Genomic DNA, 21939 nt, shown 5'->3' on the forward strand with positions numbered 1-21939 from the left:
CTCCTTAGATATTATCACAGCACATGCATTCTTCTTTTCATACACAGTATCTTCCTTTCAGTTCTTCAAAATAAGCAGTGGCTTATTTGCACATATGCTAAAACCTACTTATTCCTCTCTGTAACGAACACTGAGTATATCCACAGTGCTGAACAAGAATGATCTAAGGAGCCAAGGAGCAAGATCAGGTGCTGTGCTGCTGATCGTTCACACTGCTTCATCACTGCATTACCTTTCCCCTGCCTTGGCTTTGCACTGTTTCAGCACGCCCTCTCCAATCAAAGCTATTCTGTGTAGCTTTAACACAGTTAAGTCCCTGTAGTGGAACCAGACATATCAAGATATTTATCACATCCTTATCATATCAAGAGATTTTATCATTTATCACGCTTATTTTACACAGCATTTAATTTACTTTTCCCTCAATAATGCTTAGACCTGCAGAGGTAGATGAAACTCTCATTTAAGCAAAGAAAAGCCACACAGCCGCAAGAGCACGTTGTACTGGTTAGTAGTGACAGGATCCCCAGATGCAGTGGGCCCTTAACAGTGAATCTCCACCCTAAAGTCAGATTAAGCATCACGTATCTTGCCAGCATACCTGGTGGAGGGATTTCTAGGTCAGTTGTCTGTTGCACATTAGTACGACCAGGCCTTGGGTCAAAAGCAGGAACCAAAGCAGAAAACTGCCGTTTCAATACATAATCATCATCCCATGTTCTTCTACGGCCTCCTTTGGTTTCATACTCCTCTTCTTCCTAAAAAAAAACAAAAAAACCCAAACAAAACAAAAAACCCAAAAACCCTAGTTGTTTTTTCGATTCTTCTAAAGAGAATAATTTTATTTAAAAATTGTAAGTTTATGAATACAAACAGTCACAAACTAAACTGCAACTCTACTCAGCTCTGGTAAGGCTGCATCTGGAGTGCAGTTTCCAGTTCTGGGCTCCTCAGTCAGGAGAGACAGGGAGCTCCTGGAGAGGGCCTAGACAAAGCTACAGATATGACATAGGGACTGGAGCATCTCTCTTATTAGGAAAGCCTGGGGGAGATGGGCCTGTTCAGCCTCAAGAAGAGGCATCTGGGAGGGGACCTCATCACTGTCTGAAGACAGGGTGTCAAGAAGATGGATCCAGGCTCTTCCCGGTGGTGCCAAGCAATAGGACAAGAGGCAGAAACTGATGCACAGGAAGTTCCACCTGAACACGAGTAAGAATTTTACTGTGTGAGTGATCACACACTGAGACAGGTTGCCCAGAGAAGTTGTGGAGTCTCCCTCACTGGAGATACTCAAGAACCATCTGGACACAATCCTGTGCCATGTGCTCTAGGACGACCCTGTTTGAGCAGGGAGGTTGGAGCAGATGACCCACTGCAGCTCTTATCAACCTTACCCATTCCATCATTTCATTATGTCTTCATTATGTTAATTTTCTCTATAAAATCAACATAAAATAAATCAAAGCTGGCACATATAGTTCCACTTAACTGGTCAAGCAGGAATCAAAATTATCAAACCCACAGAAATTAACATAAATGGACTAACCCTAAAACAGGTGTATTTATAGTTTCTGGAAAGAATTAAAGTTTCCATGAAGCACCAGAACACAGTTTCCTGAGTACTGAAGACCAGCAAAGTTGGTGTAGGTATTTTATGTATTCCACAAACTTTGTAATACCAGAGGTTCAAATATACCCAGTGATGTCAAAACAAACAAATTAATTTTTTTGAAAACAAGAAGCACTTTTTTCCAAAGTGTATACATATATTGATACATAACGTATACACATCCAGAGATTAAATCAAATATCAAAATACTGGAACTATTTTGGTGGGGAAAAGTACCTAATTTTCAATAAGCTTTAACAAGTATTAATTGCTTATGAATTTTCTACAACAAGCTTTTAATCTGTTCAACTCCTCATTGAGGAGAATTACATGGTATATCAAAGGGAATAGTACTGGAACCCAAGAAAGAAAAATTTTCTTTTCCAGACCTGCTTCTTGCTGTATAATCTCAAGCAAAGTCTACTTTAGCTACTTCTGCTGCTTCCCATGAACAATAGTAACTCCATTTAATAATTTTTTTAATTATTCAACATTGTACAAACTAAAGTTACTGCTTGTATTGTAGATCCACTTAAGTAGTACTGGCTTGGTTTTTTTCCTTACTTTGTATCTTTGTGGAGAAGGTGAAAAAAGATGTTTAGTAATGTACTTGAGTTTCTCTTAAAAGCATAATTACAGTAAGTTAAAATGCTAAATATTTTGGTTCAAATGAAATAAATATTTACATATTAATTACAAGATGAAGTTTCTGTAATTCCATAAAACAGTATTTATATTTATTCTGTAAAACATAAAATTAGCATTAGTGAAGCCTTATATTTTTCCTCTTAGATCTTGCAATATTCATGAAGGCCAAGCATTATTCATACCAATAAAGAACAACCAAATGAAAAGCCAGAACTCTTGACAGTGTAAGCAAGAACCATGTGAACTACCACGCTGGGTTTTGTTTTGCCCCCACCCCATTGTTTTTTTTGTTGGGGTTTTGGGGATTTTTTTGAGAAGCGAGAGATTTCCCCTGGCAAACTTTTGCTTCATACAGGCCTATAGTTAAACACATGCCAGAACTGAATCACTACAAAACACAGCAGCGTATCCACAAAGTTATATCATTTCATCAGCCTGTGAACTATCAGTTCTACTGATCCATCATTTCTACTGTTTTGTCAACTTGTTCCCAGCCTGGTTTTAAAACATTAATTCTGACCCATAAGGTCTCGGGTATCCTGGTGTTTAAAAACACTTTTCTTGTGTTTTTGACTACATGCAAGAAATGAAGTAAATCTAAATAAATGTGTTTTAATTAATGGAGATATTATAGCTAGGACTTCCTATTGCGCAAAAAAAAAAAAAATCTGTGGATTTTTAATGCAGCTGTTAATCAATTAAGACACCATCTATGCTAACTATACCATACCATAACTTCTTCATATTCTTGATCTTCTTGGTTATCATCTTCATTTTCATCATCTTCTTCATCTGGTTCAGGTAGATCCTCATCATCATCTAACTCTGCCAACAGAGTACTAGCTCGGCAGCTATCAAGAAAATCTATAACACACACACATATATATATTTACATACAGAGCAAAAGCCAAGTATAACTTTTAAAGCAGAATTTTTAAAATTAAAGAACCAAAGCATTGGAAAGAGTGAAAAAGCAAATCTTACTTAAACCAGAAAGAGAAAACTAAAACATTGCCTATTGCATAACAGGAATAAAAGCTGTGATAAAAGCATATACCTGTTAAAAAGTCCAGGGATCTAGTCAACAGCATAACTATAAAAGCACTTACTATTGGTAAAAGTGATCAGCAAGAGTGATCAGTTTCTCATTTGCTTATAGTATTTTATAATTACACTTATTTTAGATTACAAAAGATCACAAAAAAATGGTGTACAAATGCATATTATCTGTTTCTATGTCTCAATAATTTCAAAACAGGTGATGTAATTTCCACAAAAAATGTGTGGTTTAGACCTTAATTTACAATATAAAGGACATGTAAGATAAACATTTAAGAGTGGTATTTTAAAGATTCAATTGCTAATTAATTACTGTAACAAGAAGTTGAAGGCCAAGTTCCATTTTACTCACTTAGCACTAAGACTTAAAAAACAACCTCCCAAAACCAGAAAGGAAGTTCACAGCAATCCAAGTGGACTGGGATGAAGCTCTGAACTTCTACACTTTTCTATGCACATAGAAACTATCTATACCACCCAAACACCCTTTGTATTGTTAACACCCCTATTGATACTTGAATGCACTCTATTTGCTCAGTTGTTGGTGATATAATTTAAGACTTGTCACACAATCAAAACATCAAATTAGACTTAATTAAAAGAGCAAAGGGAAACAGTATACGCAGATATATTAATCAACTGCCTCCAAGCAGCTCAATTCCAATACCCATTGAAACGACCAGAAATTTTTCAAGCAATTTCAATAGGCAACAAAATAGAACACAATCTTAATTGAACAATATTTTAAATAAATCAAGTATCTTTTCTTTCAAGAATATCTCACAATTCAATAAACTTTACATTAGGAAGTATTTTCCCATATCCATCCCAAGTTTTTCTTGACTTCATTTTATCAGCTCGATTCCTGTGTATTACCGACCGAGTTATCTAAATCTTCTTTCACTGTATTCATATGCCTCAAGTAACTTCTGTCCTAAAGTCTGTTTCTAGGGTATAGCATTCACAGAACTCTGGATCTGTTTGTAAATCATGTAATTTCATTCTTCCTGTCAATTTTTGTATTTTTTTCAATTTTTTTGCAATTACTATGATGGTATTGAGATACCTGGAAGCTATTTTAAGGGTAAAATGTGCCTAACACAAGGTACATCAGACTGTTCATGTAGCATGCCTATACAACGCAACAAAAAATAACATTTTGATTGTAACTAGAAGTACATACGCAAACTACATTAGGAACTAAACTTGATGAGGGAAAATATTCAAGTGCCTAGATAAATTATACCATAAATAATAGTAATATAGGATAGAAATTGTTGAAAATAAAGATTCGAGAACAGAAGGAAATACTACGTTAACATTATTTTACTTACTGCCTTACAGAACTAGTAACACATGAACAGCTCAACTTTCAAATACTTTTCAGTAAGTAAACTACTATATGAGAAAATCATAACAATGGGATAAAAGGAAAAGTCATTAATGGGAAGTCTAATGCTTATGTTCATTTAAAAATGAAACTTACCATATAAAGAATATTCTGCCTCCTGCCCTGTATCGCTCTCACTAGATGTTGATGTTAGGCTAGTAGTTAGAGTATTACTAAGCGACTGACCAACAGATAAAACTGTAGTTGCTGTAGCTACATTGCTGCTGCTAGTAACACTGGATGTAGACATGGTCACTGTTGATGTGGTACCAGTTGTAGTCAGATTAGGAAAACTTTGGGCACCCATAAGAGGAGAAGCTATAGATAAAGATATGGTAAGATAAAATAAATGATTTGATGACTTGAAGAGTACAACTTACATGCATGACTCCTGTGTTGAAAAATATATTTGGGGTTGAAAAATTATCAGTGTGTTATTTTATAATAAAGAGCAACAGACTATAAAGGGGAAGGGTTTCCCAATGCAAAAGTGCATCTTACAACATAGATGCCCACTTCTGAGCTTATTCCCTTGCAAACATTTAAGATAAATAATTTTATCAAATAAAGCCCCAAAATCCCACTACAAATCTGAAATTACTTAATTTCATTTTCAACATATGTAAAGAATTTCTGAAATCTGTTACTCCAACATTGTGATCTGTCTTTAAATCTAAAATGAAATTTAACATCTAAATTATAGTATTATATAGTGCAAACAAGTTAACTACATATATAAGTGAATTGGGAAGAGAACATATTAAAACAAATGTGAAACTTGTGATGAATGTGCACTTTTTCAAGGTTCTTAAATCAGCTCTGACTTGTTATTTTTCATACAACTACTAAAATATATGTTCATCACAGTCAACAAGCCTGAACTGACAGCACTGTGAAACGTATGACTTAAGTTGGATGATTTATAGAAATAGTTTTCAGAATAAGCAAGCAACAACTAAAAAGTTACCTTACTGTACATTCAAATAAAACAGTAAATGCATTTTAGTTAACAACTGAAACAAGACTGAATTCACTGTAGACTCAACAGAAAGAACTTCAGTAGTGTACATAACTGAGTATAAGTTATACCTATGTGCAACTACACATTTAGAATCCAGTCTGCAAAACATGTTCTCACATGCTTATCTTTAAACAAGGAGATTAATCACAAGTTTGGAGAGAAAAATTTGAGAGGTCATCTATACTAAGAATTTAAGCCTTAGGTTTTTCAATCTACTTTTTCTAAACTTTATCAAATGTAAGTTTTGCAGTTTTAAAAGAAACATTTTCATTATTGCCATTTATGTAAACTGAGACACTGCTTTCTTAAAAAAAAACCAAACACCTCTGCATTTCATATTATTATCACCAAAGTTTGCAAAGGTTACTACTCTTGAAGAAGGATACAACAAAGCTTCTTCCCCAACTGCATTTGGCAACTTTTTGTGAAAAATAAATGTTACTGTTTCTGCTTTCCTTCTCTGTTACATACAGCTACTACACACATCCCAGCCCCTTAAGAACATACCTAACATTCTGCAAATAAAAATGTAACAATGCAGGGAGGGTATGAAATACTAGTGTAATAATGAGGGAAAGTGCAAATTTTAAACTTAGAGTTGTTAATAAGCTTATGTTCTTCTCTATGAAAGCACAAAATGAAAACCAGTTTCTCTTTTGTTGTTCAAGAGCTTGAAAATACATTGTTCAGTATTCACATCTTTTACCCTCTGCTAATTAATAAAAGCAAACTCTCTGCTGTTACAATAAACAGAAAAAGACATTAAGCATCAGCATTCCGTTTGCTCTGAATTCAAGAGCAAATTGAAACCGGCTACCCTAGACACCACTTAGCTTCTGGCAAATACTGATGTTTTCAATGCAACCAGTACAGCAAGTCCAAAAAGACTTGTATCACTAACAATGATTTCAGTCTTGACTTTTGGGGTGTTGGGTTGTTGTGCATGGTTTGTTTGATTGTGGGGGTTTTTTGTTTGGTTTGGTTGGTATTTAGTTTAGTTGGTTGGGGTTTTTTAACCTGAACAGGCTAAAAACCCCAAAAAATAAATAAATTAAAAAAAAAAAAAAACCAAGCTTTTTACAATGCTCTAATTGAACTCTGGTGAGATTGCTCAAATTTAGTCTCTTATCTCTTTTAGCAACATGAGTTAACATTTACAGTTTCTATTCGTATAAAAAGTATAAACCAAAATAATTCCTACATGAAAGATAATAGAATGTATGGCTATTTTTATCACAGAATTAAATTTTTAAGTTGCCCCGTTCTTATTTCTAACTTTTGCACTGTATGGTATCAAACATCCATGATATCTTATATATGCTGTTGAAATATTTTACCATGTTTTTCAAAGGTGGTCTCTTTTCTCTCCCCTCAATACAAAAGTACTTCAGAAGCAGAGCCACTATCTGTCTAAAAGGGGATCATTTACTGGCAAGCTTTCTTTGAGTATCTTATTTACATTTTTATTGCAGGTTGTGAAAGACTTTCTGCCCCACCCCTAGTATCACAACATGAATGTAAAAAAAAAAAAAAAAAATCTACAACATTAAAAAAAAAAAATCCCCCCAACAAAAAAAGAGAACATTCAGTATTTAAAAACATTTAAAAATGCTAAAAGCAAACACCACATTTCTAAATAAGGAAGCATAGAATCATAGAATTGTTAAGGTTGGAAGAGACCTCTAAGACTAAATCCAACTCTTAGCCCAGCACTGCCATGTTCACTGCTAAACCATATTCCCAGGTGCCACATCTAGACAACTTCTGATCACTTTTAGGGACGGTGATTCCATCACTGCTTTGGGCCACCCATTCCAGCACCTGACCATGATTTCAGTGAAGAAATTTTTCCTAGTATCTAATCTAAACCTCCCCTGTCACTTCTTACCTGAGAAGAGAGGCTGCCCCCCACCTCATTACAACTTTCTTTCAGGCAGTTGTAGAGAGCAATAATGCCTGAACCTCCTTTTCTCCAGGCTAAAAAACCCTCAGCCACTCCAACCCTTCACCAGCTTCACTAACAACCACGACAAGCATGAAAGCTTAACAAGAAATTTATGTTTTTTCTAGCTTGGGTAATTTCACTTTTTCTAACTTGCCTACCTCATGAAATGCAGTTCTCTGGTTAAAACACTATCACCATCAGAGAACAAAATACCTGACAAGTAACAACTTTGATGGGAGCACGCTCAAAAAAGAGTGAACTCGCAACAAGCAGGTTTGCAACTTACCTTGCTAATACCTTGATCCTACATAAAATCTGAGAACATGCAAATGTTTAAGCACGTAAATGTCGTTTAAAACACTGTTAACTACAAACTTCCTTACATTTAATGTGCCTGAACAGTTCACTGAATCTAAGTCTTAATGACCATACTATCTCTAGAAAACACACAGTATTAGAGTACATTATATTATGTAGCTTGACAGAATCAGGAATCTGTTAACATTTCATTATACTGTAGTTCTTTTTCCTTTGTACTGTGTTCTTAGCTCCTATACTCAGACACTTCACAATTTGCATAAACTGCCCTTCCTGAGGAAAATGGAAATATAACAGAAATTGGCATGTATAATGTGAATATGCAAAATTTACACAGAGCAGAAAGCCTAAGTACCTGACATTAGCTACTGTTGCTAGACTTCCAACTTCTTGGTCTAAACCATACCCTCTCCTTAAACCTGTAATGGACATCAATTTCAAATTTCTTTCTATTTGATGGGTACCACAGTGTAATCTGACATCACAGGGCAATGTAACACTTTTCAGCTGACAGGAACTCTGAGTCCTTCAAGAGTTCTACAGGTATACAAAAGGTCAAGGCTGCTCTAAGTACATTTCTCTGTTAGGCCAACACAATCCAAACTTAAGTGTAACAAAAGCCAAAGAAACAAAATCTTCAACTAAAAATAAAAATTGCTTACTTACTTGCAGTACTCACAACATTTCTTCCCAAAGTATTAGTATTGTTATCACTGCTACTCCGGCTTAAATTCATGTTGTTTGTGGCATTGGTACGTGCTATGTTTGCCACTCTTCGTACAAAGGACTCCAGGCTAGAAGTTTCTCGAGATGATAAGTTCGGAACACTTGCACTGGAGCTCATGGGTGCCCCAGCAGCCAACAAAGAACTGACTGAGAGTCTGTTACTTGCCGAAGAGCTTAGAGGTCGTTGGGAAGCTGCTTCTTTATTAGTCAGTTCAGAGACTGAACTCACGTCAGGAGAGCTTACGCTAACAATTCCCATGGATATAGCACTGGACTCCCCAGGAGTACGTATTGAGTTATCAGGACCTAACTTCCTCTCCGCATTTTCGTTTCCCATGTCCGCTGTTAAGGTGCTGGTGCTCGCGCTGGAAGATGACCCTATATCAGCCTGAGGCACACTATCAGCGGAAGACAGAACAACAATTGGTTCATGGACGTCAGTGCCTGAAACTATATTTTGCTCCAATACGCTTTCTGATCTCCGCTCCATTTTGGTCGAGCCCAAGCTGATGTCGCTGCTACTTGCCACGCTACACACAGAACTGCTGCTTCCTTTTCTACTTGAGGAGCCTGCAGCAGCAGTCGTCTTGTCTGGACAGTTGTTTTTCACCAAGCTGCTCCATGACTGCGTTGTGCCTGAAACAGTGGATGAAACAGGTTTGGGTGATGCCGCTGAGTCAGGGTCGTACCCTGGCGCAAGCTTGAGGTCAAACTTTCCTTCTGCGCCCATACGGTAAGAGTTAGAGCCACCAGCATCCCAGGTGACATCAATCCAGCCTGGAAAGGGACAGGAGTTTGTGAGATCCAGCAGAAAGCAGACAGGAGGCGTGTCAGACAGTAGCTCCACAATGTGGGATCAGCTTCTCATTAGGGCTCTATGTCTGAATCAATGAAATCACTAAGTGACCCTTACTGCCAATTAAAAAGTAAGTATTTAAATATAAACAATTTAGTATTTTGCAATGTTGTCAATTTAGAGGCTGCTCATTCTTGCCACCTTAATCTGCAGGGTCACAGAATCCAGCTGAAAATAAAGTTTTCTTCAGGAAGGAACCTGACCTACTAGGATCTCTCCAAATTTTATTAGCATTTATCAAAATTGGATTCTCTAATAACAGAAATGTATATTAAAATGTATTGTAACTTTGTTAGTATCTACCAAGAAGCTGTAATTATTACAAGGACATTCAGTAACATTTTTCTTTGTTGGATGCTTGTGGATAAGCATATTTACCCAACAGAAGACATGTTAAGAAACTACTGAGTTTGAGATTTCTTATTCTTAAAGTGAAAGAATTAATTTATTGATACACAGATTTTTAGTTCAGCAAGTTATCCTGACTCAAACATTCCTTATTCATAAAAAAAGTCTTATGGCAGTCAGGTAAGGGCTACTTCAAGTAAAATTTCAGGGTTGCAAAGAGAATGTGTTTCATAGAAAAAAAACTAGCCTGGGACCAGAACAAAACTCCAAAGCAATGCTACTCTTCAGTTCCTTTATTAAATTATTATTTTGAGTAGCAGAATTTCTAAATAGTTAAATATAATAAATCTGCAATAATGAGGGTAACATGCAAAATTTAGCTAACTAGGGCAGAAATGGGGGCAAAATTTATTTTTACTCGTCTAAATATGTACCATGATCTAAGAGTCACCTAAAAAATCCCTTCTAATATTTCTCACTTAACTGCAACAAATGTTGATGTAACTATTTTAATTGATACACATTTCCTTCAAGAATGAAATCCCTAAAGTTTAGTCTACTTCTGCAATCTCAGACAAAGTCAAAACAAGTATCAGGTCCAGATACACACATACTTCTCTTTATTAAAACAGAAGAGAGCTAACATCAAGTAAAATAATCGTTTATTACTGTCAGGTGCACCTTCAGCTTTCAAATATCCAAAAGTCAATACTCCTAGACTGAAACAGATGATCACAGGCAATTTGCTATTTAGAAATAACACTCTGGAGAAAAAGTAGTTAAAAATGGATAAAGTTTTAAGATATGATAAGCAGACATCTCATCCCCAAATGAGCAGGTTTAGATCATGTTATTCTTGTATGATTTAGTTCCTTCATCATGAGCTATAGCTGAGTAGCTTCATGTCACTAAACCTTTGAAGGATAAAATTGTGAAGCAAATCTGAATTTTTTTCTTCTACAATTTATTTGCCTTTTTTATCAAATACAAAAAACTGCTCCATACTGTAGTTCGACAGTATATTTTTTCCCCTTTATGAATATCTGAACCTGGTATTTTTTTTCAAAGCATAACTAAACAACTGCTTTTGTTTTGTATAGTTCCTTTCCCTAAAGTATTAATTACAAGCAGTTTTAAATCTGAACAAATTTTAAGTACGTATTATGTACTCAGAGTTGTACTGCTCCATCATTACAGACCTAAAACAACATAAAATTTGTCTAAAATTGTGAACAAAAACCAAAAAAGTAAATGAGATACTATTTTCAAGATTCTATATGAAAGAAAGCTGGGACACGAATGAAATGGTTTGCATCACCATTTGATAAATGAACCTCAATTTCACCTATGTTTAAGTGGGAAAGTTTTACTGGAACATAGGAACAAAACCACTGATTTGGTAGAATACTACTCACCAATAACACCTCAGATCTTCACAATTATAATGTAGCTATGGATATTGTTGCATTTGATAAAAATACATGGATGATTGAAGACTTCCCTACAAGCTATACTGAACAGCTTAAATAAAGTTCAGTTTCGAATCATTTTAAGAGACTATGTTTTGGACTTCTCCATGTTTGAAAGCTGACACCTCAATAAACTACAAGAAACTTTCAAGTCTGACAAAGAATGAACCTAAGAGTGGCTGAAGGTGCTTCAGAAACAAGGCAAGTCTTATACACCTCAAAATAGGGGGAAGAGAAGGGAAAAGGTAGAAAGCATGTTCAGCTGACAAGATCATCACCTCCCCTGGAGCCTCTTCAATAACCTAACTTTTACTGAGCACTGACTTCCGTGGGTGTTGCAGGGTTTATTTTGCTCCTTAAGTTAATAAATTTTCATGCTTTAACTAAAAAAAAAAAAAACTTGATCCCAAAGAAGCTTGCAAGGTAGGAAAGGTATAGGATATAACAAAAGTCAAGAAAAATATTGCAAATGCTCAGCTAGAAGAAATGAAGAAGTTAATCATAGATTTTGCAGGCCCAAAGCTTAATTTATCAGCTTGCATCACTCACCTTCATATACTTTGTAACAGATGTCTAAATAAATTTTGTATTTTAATAACAGTTTAGTGTTTTAATTAACCAAAGCTGTATAAAAGTTTCATTTACAGCAAGCATTTTTTTCATGCGTTCAAATGGAATTTCACAGATGGACCCCAACAACTGTAGTATTTTAAGCTTCTTCCCTCCAAAGTATTTAAAACTTTTATCAACTTTATCAAGACATTACAAAAGAAATACTTTAACACTACTCATTCTGCATGATCTAATGCAACAGACATTTATAAATTCAGGCAACTCATGCTCACCATTATGCAGTTCTCCTGTAACAGTGCCTTCACCCTGCGGGCTTCCATCCTGATCTCTCCATTTCCAATCAATTCCTCTGATTACACGAGCTCCTGGAACCATGTATTTTAACACCTGAGAACGGACTAGACGTCGCTGCCTTCTCAGATTTGCTTCAGCTTCTTTAGCAGCTTTTCCTACAAGAAATGTAAGTTGAAAAGACTTGAAAGTATTGAATGGGCAATAATTTTGAGCTTATTTCTAAGCAAGTTCAACTGCACAAGTTAACCTCCTTTTTTACACTGATTTTTATGTTGTATGCTCATTAGCATTTTAAAGGAGCAAATAGGATATACACATTATTTTTCTTACCCAGCTGATCTTCACATACTCCATTCACAGTGCCATAAAGTTCAAATCCAGACAGGGAGAGGTAGTGTGTTTGCCCACTGGCATTCTTTCCCATCTGTTTTATTCTAACATGTCTCCAACCTTGTTTCTCATCTTTTGGAGGATCTAAAGGCCATGTTGCTGTAGACCTTTAAGTTTATTAGAAAGGGGTGTTGGCAGGTAGCAGGGAAAAAAGAAAAGGCAAAACCAAAAAACCTTAGTACCAAAGCAAAAAAACCCACAGTGCTGATCATGTATGCATATTACAAGATACATAAACCTAATAACACCAGGGTCAAACTTTGGATGAGTGTTGGTGTTACAATTTTGTCAAAAAATAAAATGCAAAATTCATAGTGATAGAAAAGCATAAATGCCATTATGTGAAACACACTGAGAACCTATGAATCACTTGTTCTCCAGCCCATCCTTGATAATTTGTCACCTACCCCTTCTTTAGATAGATACATTATTACAACCACAGTACAAATTAAATCAGCCCACAGTCAAGTATGTTTTTAACTGCGCTCAGTTTTATGAAAAGTGATAAAATACACTGACATACCCTGGTTCATTGAGACTACAGTCATCAACATGAGTATACAAAGTAGTCCAGTTCTGTCCATCCTTAGATACCTGGAAAACCCAATTTCTGAGAGCAGATCGTCCATAACCTCGAGCATGACGTAATGTGTATGCTGATGGTATAACCCAAAGGCCAAGATCTATGGCAAACCAAGCATTCTTATCATCATTAGTGTGACAATTGAGAGCTGAACTGTCACGGCTCAGGATGTCTTCCAAACGACCGTAAGGCAGATTTCTTCCTTCTGAGGATGTAACCACTACTAATCCATAGGCTGCTGGATTTACCCACTCATATGCAGTTCTGTATCAAAAAAGAGAAATGTACTGTTCAATTATTACTTAAAAAAACTGGTTTCAGCAACATTTGACATTTACTGTAAATTGTGTATAAAGTTTATCACAAACCAAAATCATCAATATAATTTTAAGTAATTAGATAACTTTAGATATGTTCCAAACATCACTTTGTTTGTTTGGGTTTTTTAAAACACTGTAGCAAAGGGAAAAAAAACAAACCCAAACCAACAAAATCACACAGAACCATGGCAAGCAAAAACAAAGACCCAAATTTACCCACTACTTCACCTTCTTAGGGAAGCATACAAACAAATTCTCAACACAAGTGACTAATATTTTTCTGTTATTTAAGCAGATCCAGAAGAAATGTAATTCTGTGATTAAAAGATACCTCCCACTTCCAAGAAAAAAACAGATTTCATTTCATTATGAATTCTTTGTCCCCATCCTGCCTCATGGATTATGGTTTATTGTGTCTGACTTTAAATTATCTAGCTTTGGAAAACTCACTTTGCATTTGTTCCAATCCAGTAAATAATTCCATTTTCATCAAAATCATGTTGATGCCTGAACACAAATGTTTGGCCTTCTCGTAGTTTACGTACAAAAACAAATGAAGCCCTGTCAAAGTCGTACCATTGCTTTGCTACCTACATATGAAAGAAAAGAAATCAAATATTAAAGAAGCAGAATATAACCATTCCTTGTGAACTCTGTGTGTGGTATGTAGCTCACCATTTTCAGGAGGTACTGTTCTAGAGATTCAACAGTTGCCAATGGCTCCATCTTTAGCATTCTACCAGTTCGATCTATTAAAGATGTTTCCCCTGAGGCACGTTCCAAACGAAACCTCAAGCGCCTTGTCAATATCTGAAAGAACAGCTAAACATTAATATGGGCTCTCCTGTTTAGGTTTTGGAATTTTAAGAAAACAGTGTATATCACTACAAAGGTTTCAGTGGCCTATCAAGTATCTTTGTTGCACAACTTAAGCACTATATTCTAATGAAATGCTTTAAAAAGTAATTTCCTAGTACTACCTTTTTTTCAATTAATCAAACAATCCCTTACTACGACAGCCAATGTGTGAGTCAATTACACATTCAGCTAACAGCTTCTCACTTTTCCTATGTCTTCATAGCTTTTATTTGTTGACTAGCAAATACAATAATATTGAAACTGAAAATTATTTTCAAAAATACTGAACAGCAACAGTGGTTTTGCAACTTTTTGCAACTATTTCCTAGACATTTTACATGAAAACATAAATATTTATACTTTTCTACCATGTTGCAAAATCCTGAAGTGTGCTTTCAAATAGAAAAAAATTAAGACTCCACACAAACTGGGAAAAAACAATTAATATTCTTAGCCAAACTGCCAAGATTCCTGCCTAAGAAGCTGCTGACCCTGGAGGAATCTTGTATTACCAAATGAACATAGAGCCCTAGATGGGACACTTAAAATATTTAAAGCCCATTCCCCTGTTCTTACTAATAACTGTCTTGTAATTGTAGAGGGCATGTTCCTATATAAAGGCAACAATACCTGAAGACGAAAGAACAAACACACTATCGCTTCAATCAAAATTTACTTTTACCTCACAGTGTAAAGTGACAGTAGAGGAACACCCATGCATTTACGTGTTAGAAGAAATAGATGCAAAAATTTGGTTGTTCTTTACCTAATTCTATCCACTTCTACAAGAATATGATTCTCACAGACAAGGTGTGTAACATATAACCTTCAGTTGTGCACCACTCAGTGTGATATGTTGTTATCACTGTGCATTTACCTGAAGATTATACGTAGATCCTGGTGTATCATACAAGTGGAGAGGTAGACGTTCAATAGATTCTAATACTGCTATCAATTTCCGAATTAATGCAACTGCTGGACGACTGTGAAAGAGAACAGTTACTATGTTACCACAAAACAAAACAAAGAAAAAATTCTACAGTATCTCAGAAAACAGGATCCAGCTGAGACAACTATCTCAGCATGCTATTTCTACCAACGGTATCTCTTCAAATCACATGGTTACAGCACAGTAAGAAAGATACCAATCTTCACAGGGATGAACAAGTCATCTTTATATTGTCAATAGATGTTCTATAGATTGACTCTTAGAGATAAAAATTTTCAACTGCTACTTTGATATTGGATGCTGTCTTGTAAGATCAATTTTTTATTCCATTGAAATAGAAAGAACAGGTACTTCGTCTTTAATTATTTTAAACATACCATACTTCTTCACAATTTCAAAGGGGATTTTCTTGGTTTGGTATTATTTTTACCTTTCATCATCCTCATTTTCACTGAATGCTGTTTTGAAAACGTTTATCCTCTCTACCAGTTGACTACAGTCTTGTTTCACATCTAAATCAACATTCTAAGAGGAAAAAAAAAAGCTACATTTAATACAAAGTAATTAATTTCATTTTTATACAGGCAAAAACATATATGTAGTCTCACTGAATTCCCTATTTAAAGTCTGTATGTGAAAAGCTGATCATCAGCCATTAGACCTGACCAGAGTTGACTTAAAGATTTTTCAAGGCTCATTCAAACTAAAGTCATCTATTGTGACAGCTTATCTTCTTCAATATGTAGACCAGTAACTGGAGCAAGTCTGCCCAATTTTCACCAAGACAGGAAAAAGACACATTTATAACGGATCTTTCAAATTACAGCACATGCCTTCATTTCATCTTTTTTAAAAAAGTTTTTCTCTAAACACTTATGTCTATGAACTCACATTGTTTAAAACTGTCAGCAGCGATTGAACTAAGCCACTACTGCACATTTCATACGGAGAAATAGTATTCTCATCCTTCAACAGCACAATTAAGTTTTCCAGAGCAGTCTTCATTAAATCTCTCCAAGTATTTTCTCCCTCAATGCACTGAAAGACAAAAAGATCATTATCATGAAACAAGGTATGTCTGTCCACTTGCTTCAGTTGAAAAATAATGTCCTAGGAAAGTACCTAACTAGGTAATACATGCATTAGAACTCCCCACATTGCAGACAGACATACTACGACTCTCCTTTACATCTTGACAGACTAGTCAGAACATCATGTGATTTCCACTGATGTCACACATTAAAAATAAAGGAGATACACTTACCTGCCTGTTTGCATGAAGTTCCCATGCAGACTCTAACTGTGTTGCTATGTTCCTCAGTGTTACAACTACTCCTCGAGGCATACTTTCAACTGCTTTAAAATGATCATCATATAAATCTCTTGCCATAGTGCGTACCTACAAATGGATTTTGATAATCGGAAGTCAGACCTTACTGTAATGAGACTGTTATTTTACTCCTAGATACTGGAACCTTGGTCATAGTTTTTTAAAGTAAGTCCACGACAGGCAGACAAATAGGGAAGAATAAAAACCCATGTGCATAATGAAATAGCAAAGGCTGTGAAAGCAAAAAGGTACAGGAGAAATAAACGGAAATATACAGAATCTTACTGACAGAAATGAAATTTACCATCAAGTATTAAAGTTACAGCAGAAAAGGTAGGAGGAAAGGTATGATTCTCAATCTGTCAATCTTTCTTTTAGAACTGTATCATGGATCAGGTAATCTTTTTAAATGTAAAATTAAGCAGGTTTAATATGGTTTCTGGATGCCCTATCAACATTCCTTAAACCAATTCACACAAAGTCCCTATATGACCTCTTATAGTAGGAATTACTTTTTCTACAGAGTATGGTTCACACAAGATACAGATTAAATAAGCTCTTATTAAACAACATTTTTCTTTTGTAAGAAATTTCCCCAAAAATCTTTCCTTTTCACTATCATTATATGTGCTACAATAATACATTACACAAGCTTCAGAACTACACAGTGCAATCTTAGGTATAAGAGAGCACTGCCTTTCTTTTATCACCCCACCTATTATCATTTACACACGGTATTTCAATTTTCAATTTAGTGTCACATTTCCTAAGATATATGTCCTTAAATGCTTCAGATATAAGGTACAGAATATATTGGCTGCACTGTTAGAAACTGCAAGACAGTTCAAGACTAAAGATTAGCCCGAGTCCTTGGTATAAGTGGATCACAGAACGTAGTTATTTTGTGGGGTTTTTTTGTAAAGAACTTAATATTTGATTTCTTAGTTCCTCCTTTTCCCCCCTCATTTTGAGGAGAAAGGAGAATTTTAAAGATATCTAAAATGAGGGTGTTTACTCATTTTGCTTCACTACCACAACTCTTTACAATGCAGACTGTTCACTTCCAGCGCCCTGTCACGATACCCAGTCTGAAATTGGTACCTAGATGAACAGAAGTATTATATGCCTCTGACACAACTGTAGTATCGACTGTAACTTCTTTTCTTGTACCATAAAGACAAAAAACCAAGCCACAAAACCTCCAGAATCATACAAATACAAGTCAGGAAGATTGGATTTTCCTATGTTTTAAAAAAAAAGTTTTCCTCTAAAGGAGCACAGAGTTTACTAGGACTGTTGGATAAAAGCACCTGAAGAAGTACTTCGTTCTGATTGATGTTTTCCCCTTCAAGCCTCACATAAAATTGTGTCTAGTTGAAATCAGAGATTTTAATCCTCTAAGAAGAAACTATACCTCCATAATAATAAGACAAACTCAATTAAATTCTAAATATAAAATTTACAGATGCTCACCAACCTTTTGCTTTGTCTTCTCCAGTTTAGATTTCAGTTTTCTTCCTCTTTTGCCTGTCCAGCCAGTCACAAATTCTGACCCTGCAGCATATATTTCAGAAAAGTCACATTTTTTCATAGGTATGAAAAGCAACAAATAAAATTCTCTCATATACACTTGTTCCTACCTGCATCTAACACATACCTACATACTTACCCAAGGAAGTTTCAGCTGTAAACGAATGTTTTGTTCCTCTGTTGGATTCAAACACAAAGCCTGGCAAATCTTCTTTCAGTATTGTAGCTTGCTGACCATCAGAATTGTGAATAGCAATTTCTCCTTCTTTTAAACAGGTCAGTGACCAGTTTCCTACAGTAAGTTTAGTTGGCCCTGGTGTTGATAAAATTGGCTGGCTTGTGGTAGATGGTTTTACTTGGCTTCGAGCTCTCTGCAACTTCTCAAGGAACTCACTCCTACTTTCTATTTAAAAAGAAACACATTTGGTTTTTTCCAACAACTGCTTTCATCATTATGTATCTTAGTTTTTTCAAGAGCAAAACAACTCAGTACATTCAATGCAAAATTAAATTTAAAGTGTCCTAAATTTTGGTGTAGTGTATTTCTGTATTTCAACAGTGATCTATTCCACAATCGCATCAAAGCTGCAATGCAACAATGCAACTCTTTCTGAAAGACGAAATTCAGATGTATTAATTCATCATTACAATTATAATAGGAAGATCAAAGAAATGCATTATAAATTTTTAGTCTTCAAAAAATGGAAAAAAAAAAAAATCTCAGTATGCCCACCACGAACTATTCTCAAAAGGGAGTTTTCAGAAACAGGAAACTAAAAAAATTATTTAAAAAACCCCACAGTTTTTATTAAATTATATATTTATATTTTAATCATTAAAAGGCTGAGTACATAATTTTTTTGAAAATTCCATTTAACGTAAAAATGGAAACACCTCATTAAAGATTATATCTCAGCTTCAAAGTTAAGAAGCATCTTTCAGCATACCGATTTGATAAATACAACTTTTGTAGTCTATACATTTGTAAAATTGCTGTTTTCCTTCTGCTGCAATGACAAGCTCTAGACTTTTTAAATCTGCCTATTTTTTACAAAACAAAATTGCAAATTAATGCAAAAATAAATATGCACTTGAGGCACAATGTTTTTTATTGCTTAAATTTCATAGCATACACCGAGAAGGCTTATAAAAATAATTTTGAGATTTGATATGCAAATGAAAATTCTGTTCATTAATTTCAAATTTCCATAATTACATTTTAATATATTTATTATATAGCATGTTCCACTGAAAGTATTCTATTTATACACGGTTGGAAATAATTTCAGGTTCCCTTGGACAGAATTTTGAGACTTTATTAAAGCTTCAGAATTACCATTAAATTTCAATTTTTGCATTGAATTTTTTTTTCTAAAAATTCAAACAAAACAAGTATAGAGTTAATATGGAGAGGGGTGAGTACAGACCTTCCAAACTGTTCACAGTATATATACTTGCCCACCCCCCCCAACTTTCATCATGCAATACACACTAACAGATTTCACTACTCAACCCTCATATTCTTGCCAGTTGTGAAGTTACTAAAAAGTTTACCATGAGATTAATCAGTAATGATTTAGGACAGCAGAACATATAGTACAGTTCAGGACTTAAAGATACTATTCTGAGTCTATACTGTACTGTAGTATTTTAGTTAACAAATATTAATTTCTTAAGTAAAAAAGGCTGCAGCACATGCTTAGAGCTCATGGTTAAAGTTCAGGCAAATGGCACTGCAACATCAGCAATCTTAGTAAATGTCTATTTGACTACATATTGCAAAAAGCCTCATTTAATCCTACATTTAGCTCCTGTCCCTCCATGATATCCAGACTAGGCATCTTGTTAAAAAACTTGGAATTTGTTCAATCTTTTTCAAAAGATTGATTTGAAATAACATCCTAAATGCTCAATCTGACTTCTCTTTTAAGTTCCCTTCACTCCAAATTCATCTGAGCTATCCCCATTCAACTCATCTTGTGCAGAAATAGTCTCATCCCCTTGCCCAGACCATTGGGAATTAAAAAAAAAAAAAAAAATTGGCATCCAGGGGCTATGAGAATTAAAAAAATTATCTTCATGGATCTTCTCAAAATTGTATTATATGATAAACAAGTATCTTAACATAGGACTTGTTTACCTTTTAAGGTATTAACCTGATTAAAAAGAATGCAAAGATACATTTTCTGACCAAAAAATCAATAAATCTCTAAGTGGTTTCCAGCTGCATTATAATCAGAAACACTATATTGCATTTTGTCTTCTTGCCCCAAACTTGATGCATGAAGTCATTAATACTTCATTTCCATCCTGAATCATAATATGTTCTGTTATTTCACCCAATATTGAAAATATAATTGAAAACATAATAATATTGCAAAGCACTTTATGTCTGCAGGTTCATAAATGCATGAACTGCTGCAAAAAAAGATGGAACAATAAAAGGAGGGTCGTTTCTGCATCCAGAACCAGTTGTGTATTCTGTACAGAAAATCAGAACCGGCTGTGCATTGCCAGTGCATAAGGTCTGTTCCCTTATCCTCTCTCCAACAAACAATTAAGACACTGTAATTTGTTTCCCAATCTCGATGAGAAACTTTCCATTACTTTGTCTTCAAACACATGCAAATTCATTCTGCTAGCTAGAAGCAAACAATAAATCACCATTTCAACCTGCTTTTCCTGGGATGGCCACTACAAAGTGCTTTTAATGACTGGGGTGAAAAAATTAAGTACGCATGGAGAAGAATCAAAACAAAAAGTTAATATACTTTTACTGGCAAGATGTTTACTTAACACAATTCACCAAGAAAGTCAAGTTATGGCCACATGCTATCTGATAAAATGCATCACAATTAACTGACCACCTTCCACCTGTTTACATCCTTTACTATTTAGTAAGCCAATTCCTGCAAAACAAAATAGCTCAAATCAAATTATATAAACAAATGTAACAGTCTCAAAACTTAACCTGGACTTGAATTGTAAAAAATCTACCTGAACTATCGGATCCTCCTTCAGGGCTTCCACTGGAATACATTGTGGCCAGCTTTCCATCCAAGATAAATCTGAACCATCCATTACTGCCATTAGATAGCTCCAGGGCTGCAGCATCACTCCAGATATACAGGCAGTCCCTTCCCCTAATGATTGACCAGTCTCTCCAGTGGTATGGTTTACCCTGCTGCAGTTCTTTAGCATCCTCCTGTGGTTCATCCTCCTGCAATAACATTGTATTAAGCAACAACATGAACCACAAAAATCTCCAATCCATTGAAAAAAAAAAGGAAAAAATCCTCAGACAACCAAAAAAACCCCAACACATAAAAACCACAGACATTTTTAAAAGGAGGAGATTTCTCTCTCTTTAGGAGAGAAGAATTATTCAAACCAAAAGTGTAGGAACTATACTACTCCTGCAAGACATATCCTGAAAGTATTCTTTAATAGAATAATATACTTCTTAGAAGTTTCCTTTCACATATAGCTTTATCTACTCAACAATAACAACAGCTTACTGCCTGCAACATTCACCTCTGTCCAAAACTTGAATTGTGAGAAAAGAATCACAAAATGACTGAGGTTGGAAGAAACCTCCGGAGGCCATCTAGTCCAAACCCTGCTCAGTTATCTGACTGGTTATCTAGGACCATGTCCAGACGATGTTTAGTATCTAGCCACCAAAAAACAAAACCAGCGCCCCTCCCAAAAAAGACCCAGACA

At 35.2% G+C, this 21939-nt stretch overlaps 1 protein-coding gene across 12 annotated transcripts in view; it reads right to left on the minus strand.

Moving 5' to 3' along the window:
• The window catches only part of HECTD1 (HECT domain E3 ubiquitin protein ligase 1), a 63272-nt gene that overhangs the window by 13784 nt on the left and 27549 nt on the right, over window positions 1-21939 (minus strand). For 4 of the 12 annotated variants that reach the window (XM_082283720.1, XM_082283715.1, XM_082283714.1 and 1 more), the window contains exons 13-29: window positions 21214-21436; window positions 21081-21125; window positions 18344-18619; window positions 18164-18240; window positions 16621-16755; window positions 16248-16394; window positions 15787-15881; window positions 15285-15390; window positions 14225-14359; window positions 14000-14139; window positions 13170-13493; window positions 12587-12753; window positions 12235-12411; window positions 8657-9493; window positions 4803-5024; window positions 2988-3121; window positions 602-758 (exon numbers count right to left, since the gene is read on the minus strand). In XM_082283720.1, coding sequence (XP_082139846.1) covers window positions 602-758; window positions 2988-3121; window positions 4803-5024; window positions 8657-9493; window positions 12235-12411; window positions 12587-12753; window positions 13170-13493; window positions 14000-14139; window positions 14225-14359; window positions 15285-15390; window positions 15787-15881; window positions 16248-16394; window positions 16621-16755; window positions 18164-18240; window positions 18344-18619; window positions 21081-21125; window positions 21214-21436 — 3397 coding nt within the window. The remainder of the gene's footprint in view (window positions 1-601; window positions 759-2987; window positions 3122-4802; window positions 5025-8656; window positions 9494-12234; window positions 12412-12586; window positions 12754-13169; window positions 13494-13999; window positions 14140-14224; window positions 14360-15284; window positions 15391-15786; window positions 15882-16247; window positions 16395-16620; window positions 16756-18163; window positions 18241-18343; window positions 18620-21080; window positions 21126-21213; window positions 21437-21939) is intronic. The other 8 variants (XM_082283721.1, XM_082283719.1, XM_082283724.1 and 5 more) reach the window with 6 other exon arrangements.

The sequence above is a fragment of the Coloeus monedula genome, assembly GCF_965178545.1.
Source record: "Coloeus monedula genome assembly, chromosome: 6".
In the NCBI taxonomy this organism is placed as follows: domain Eukaryota; kingdom Metazoa; phylum Chordata; class Aves; order Passeriformes; family Corvidae; genus Coloeus; species Coloeus monedula.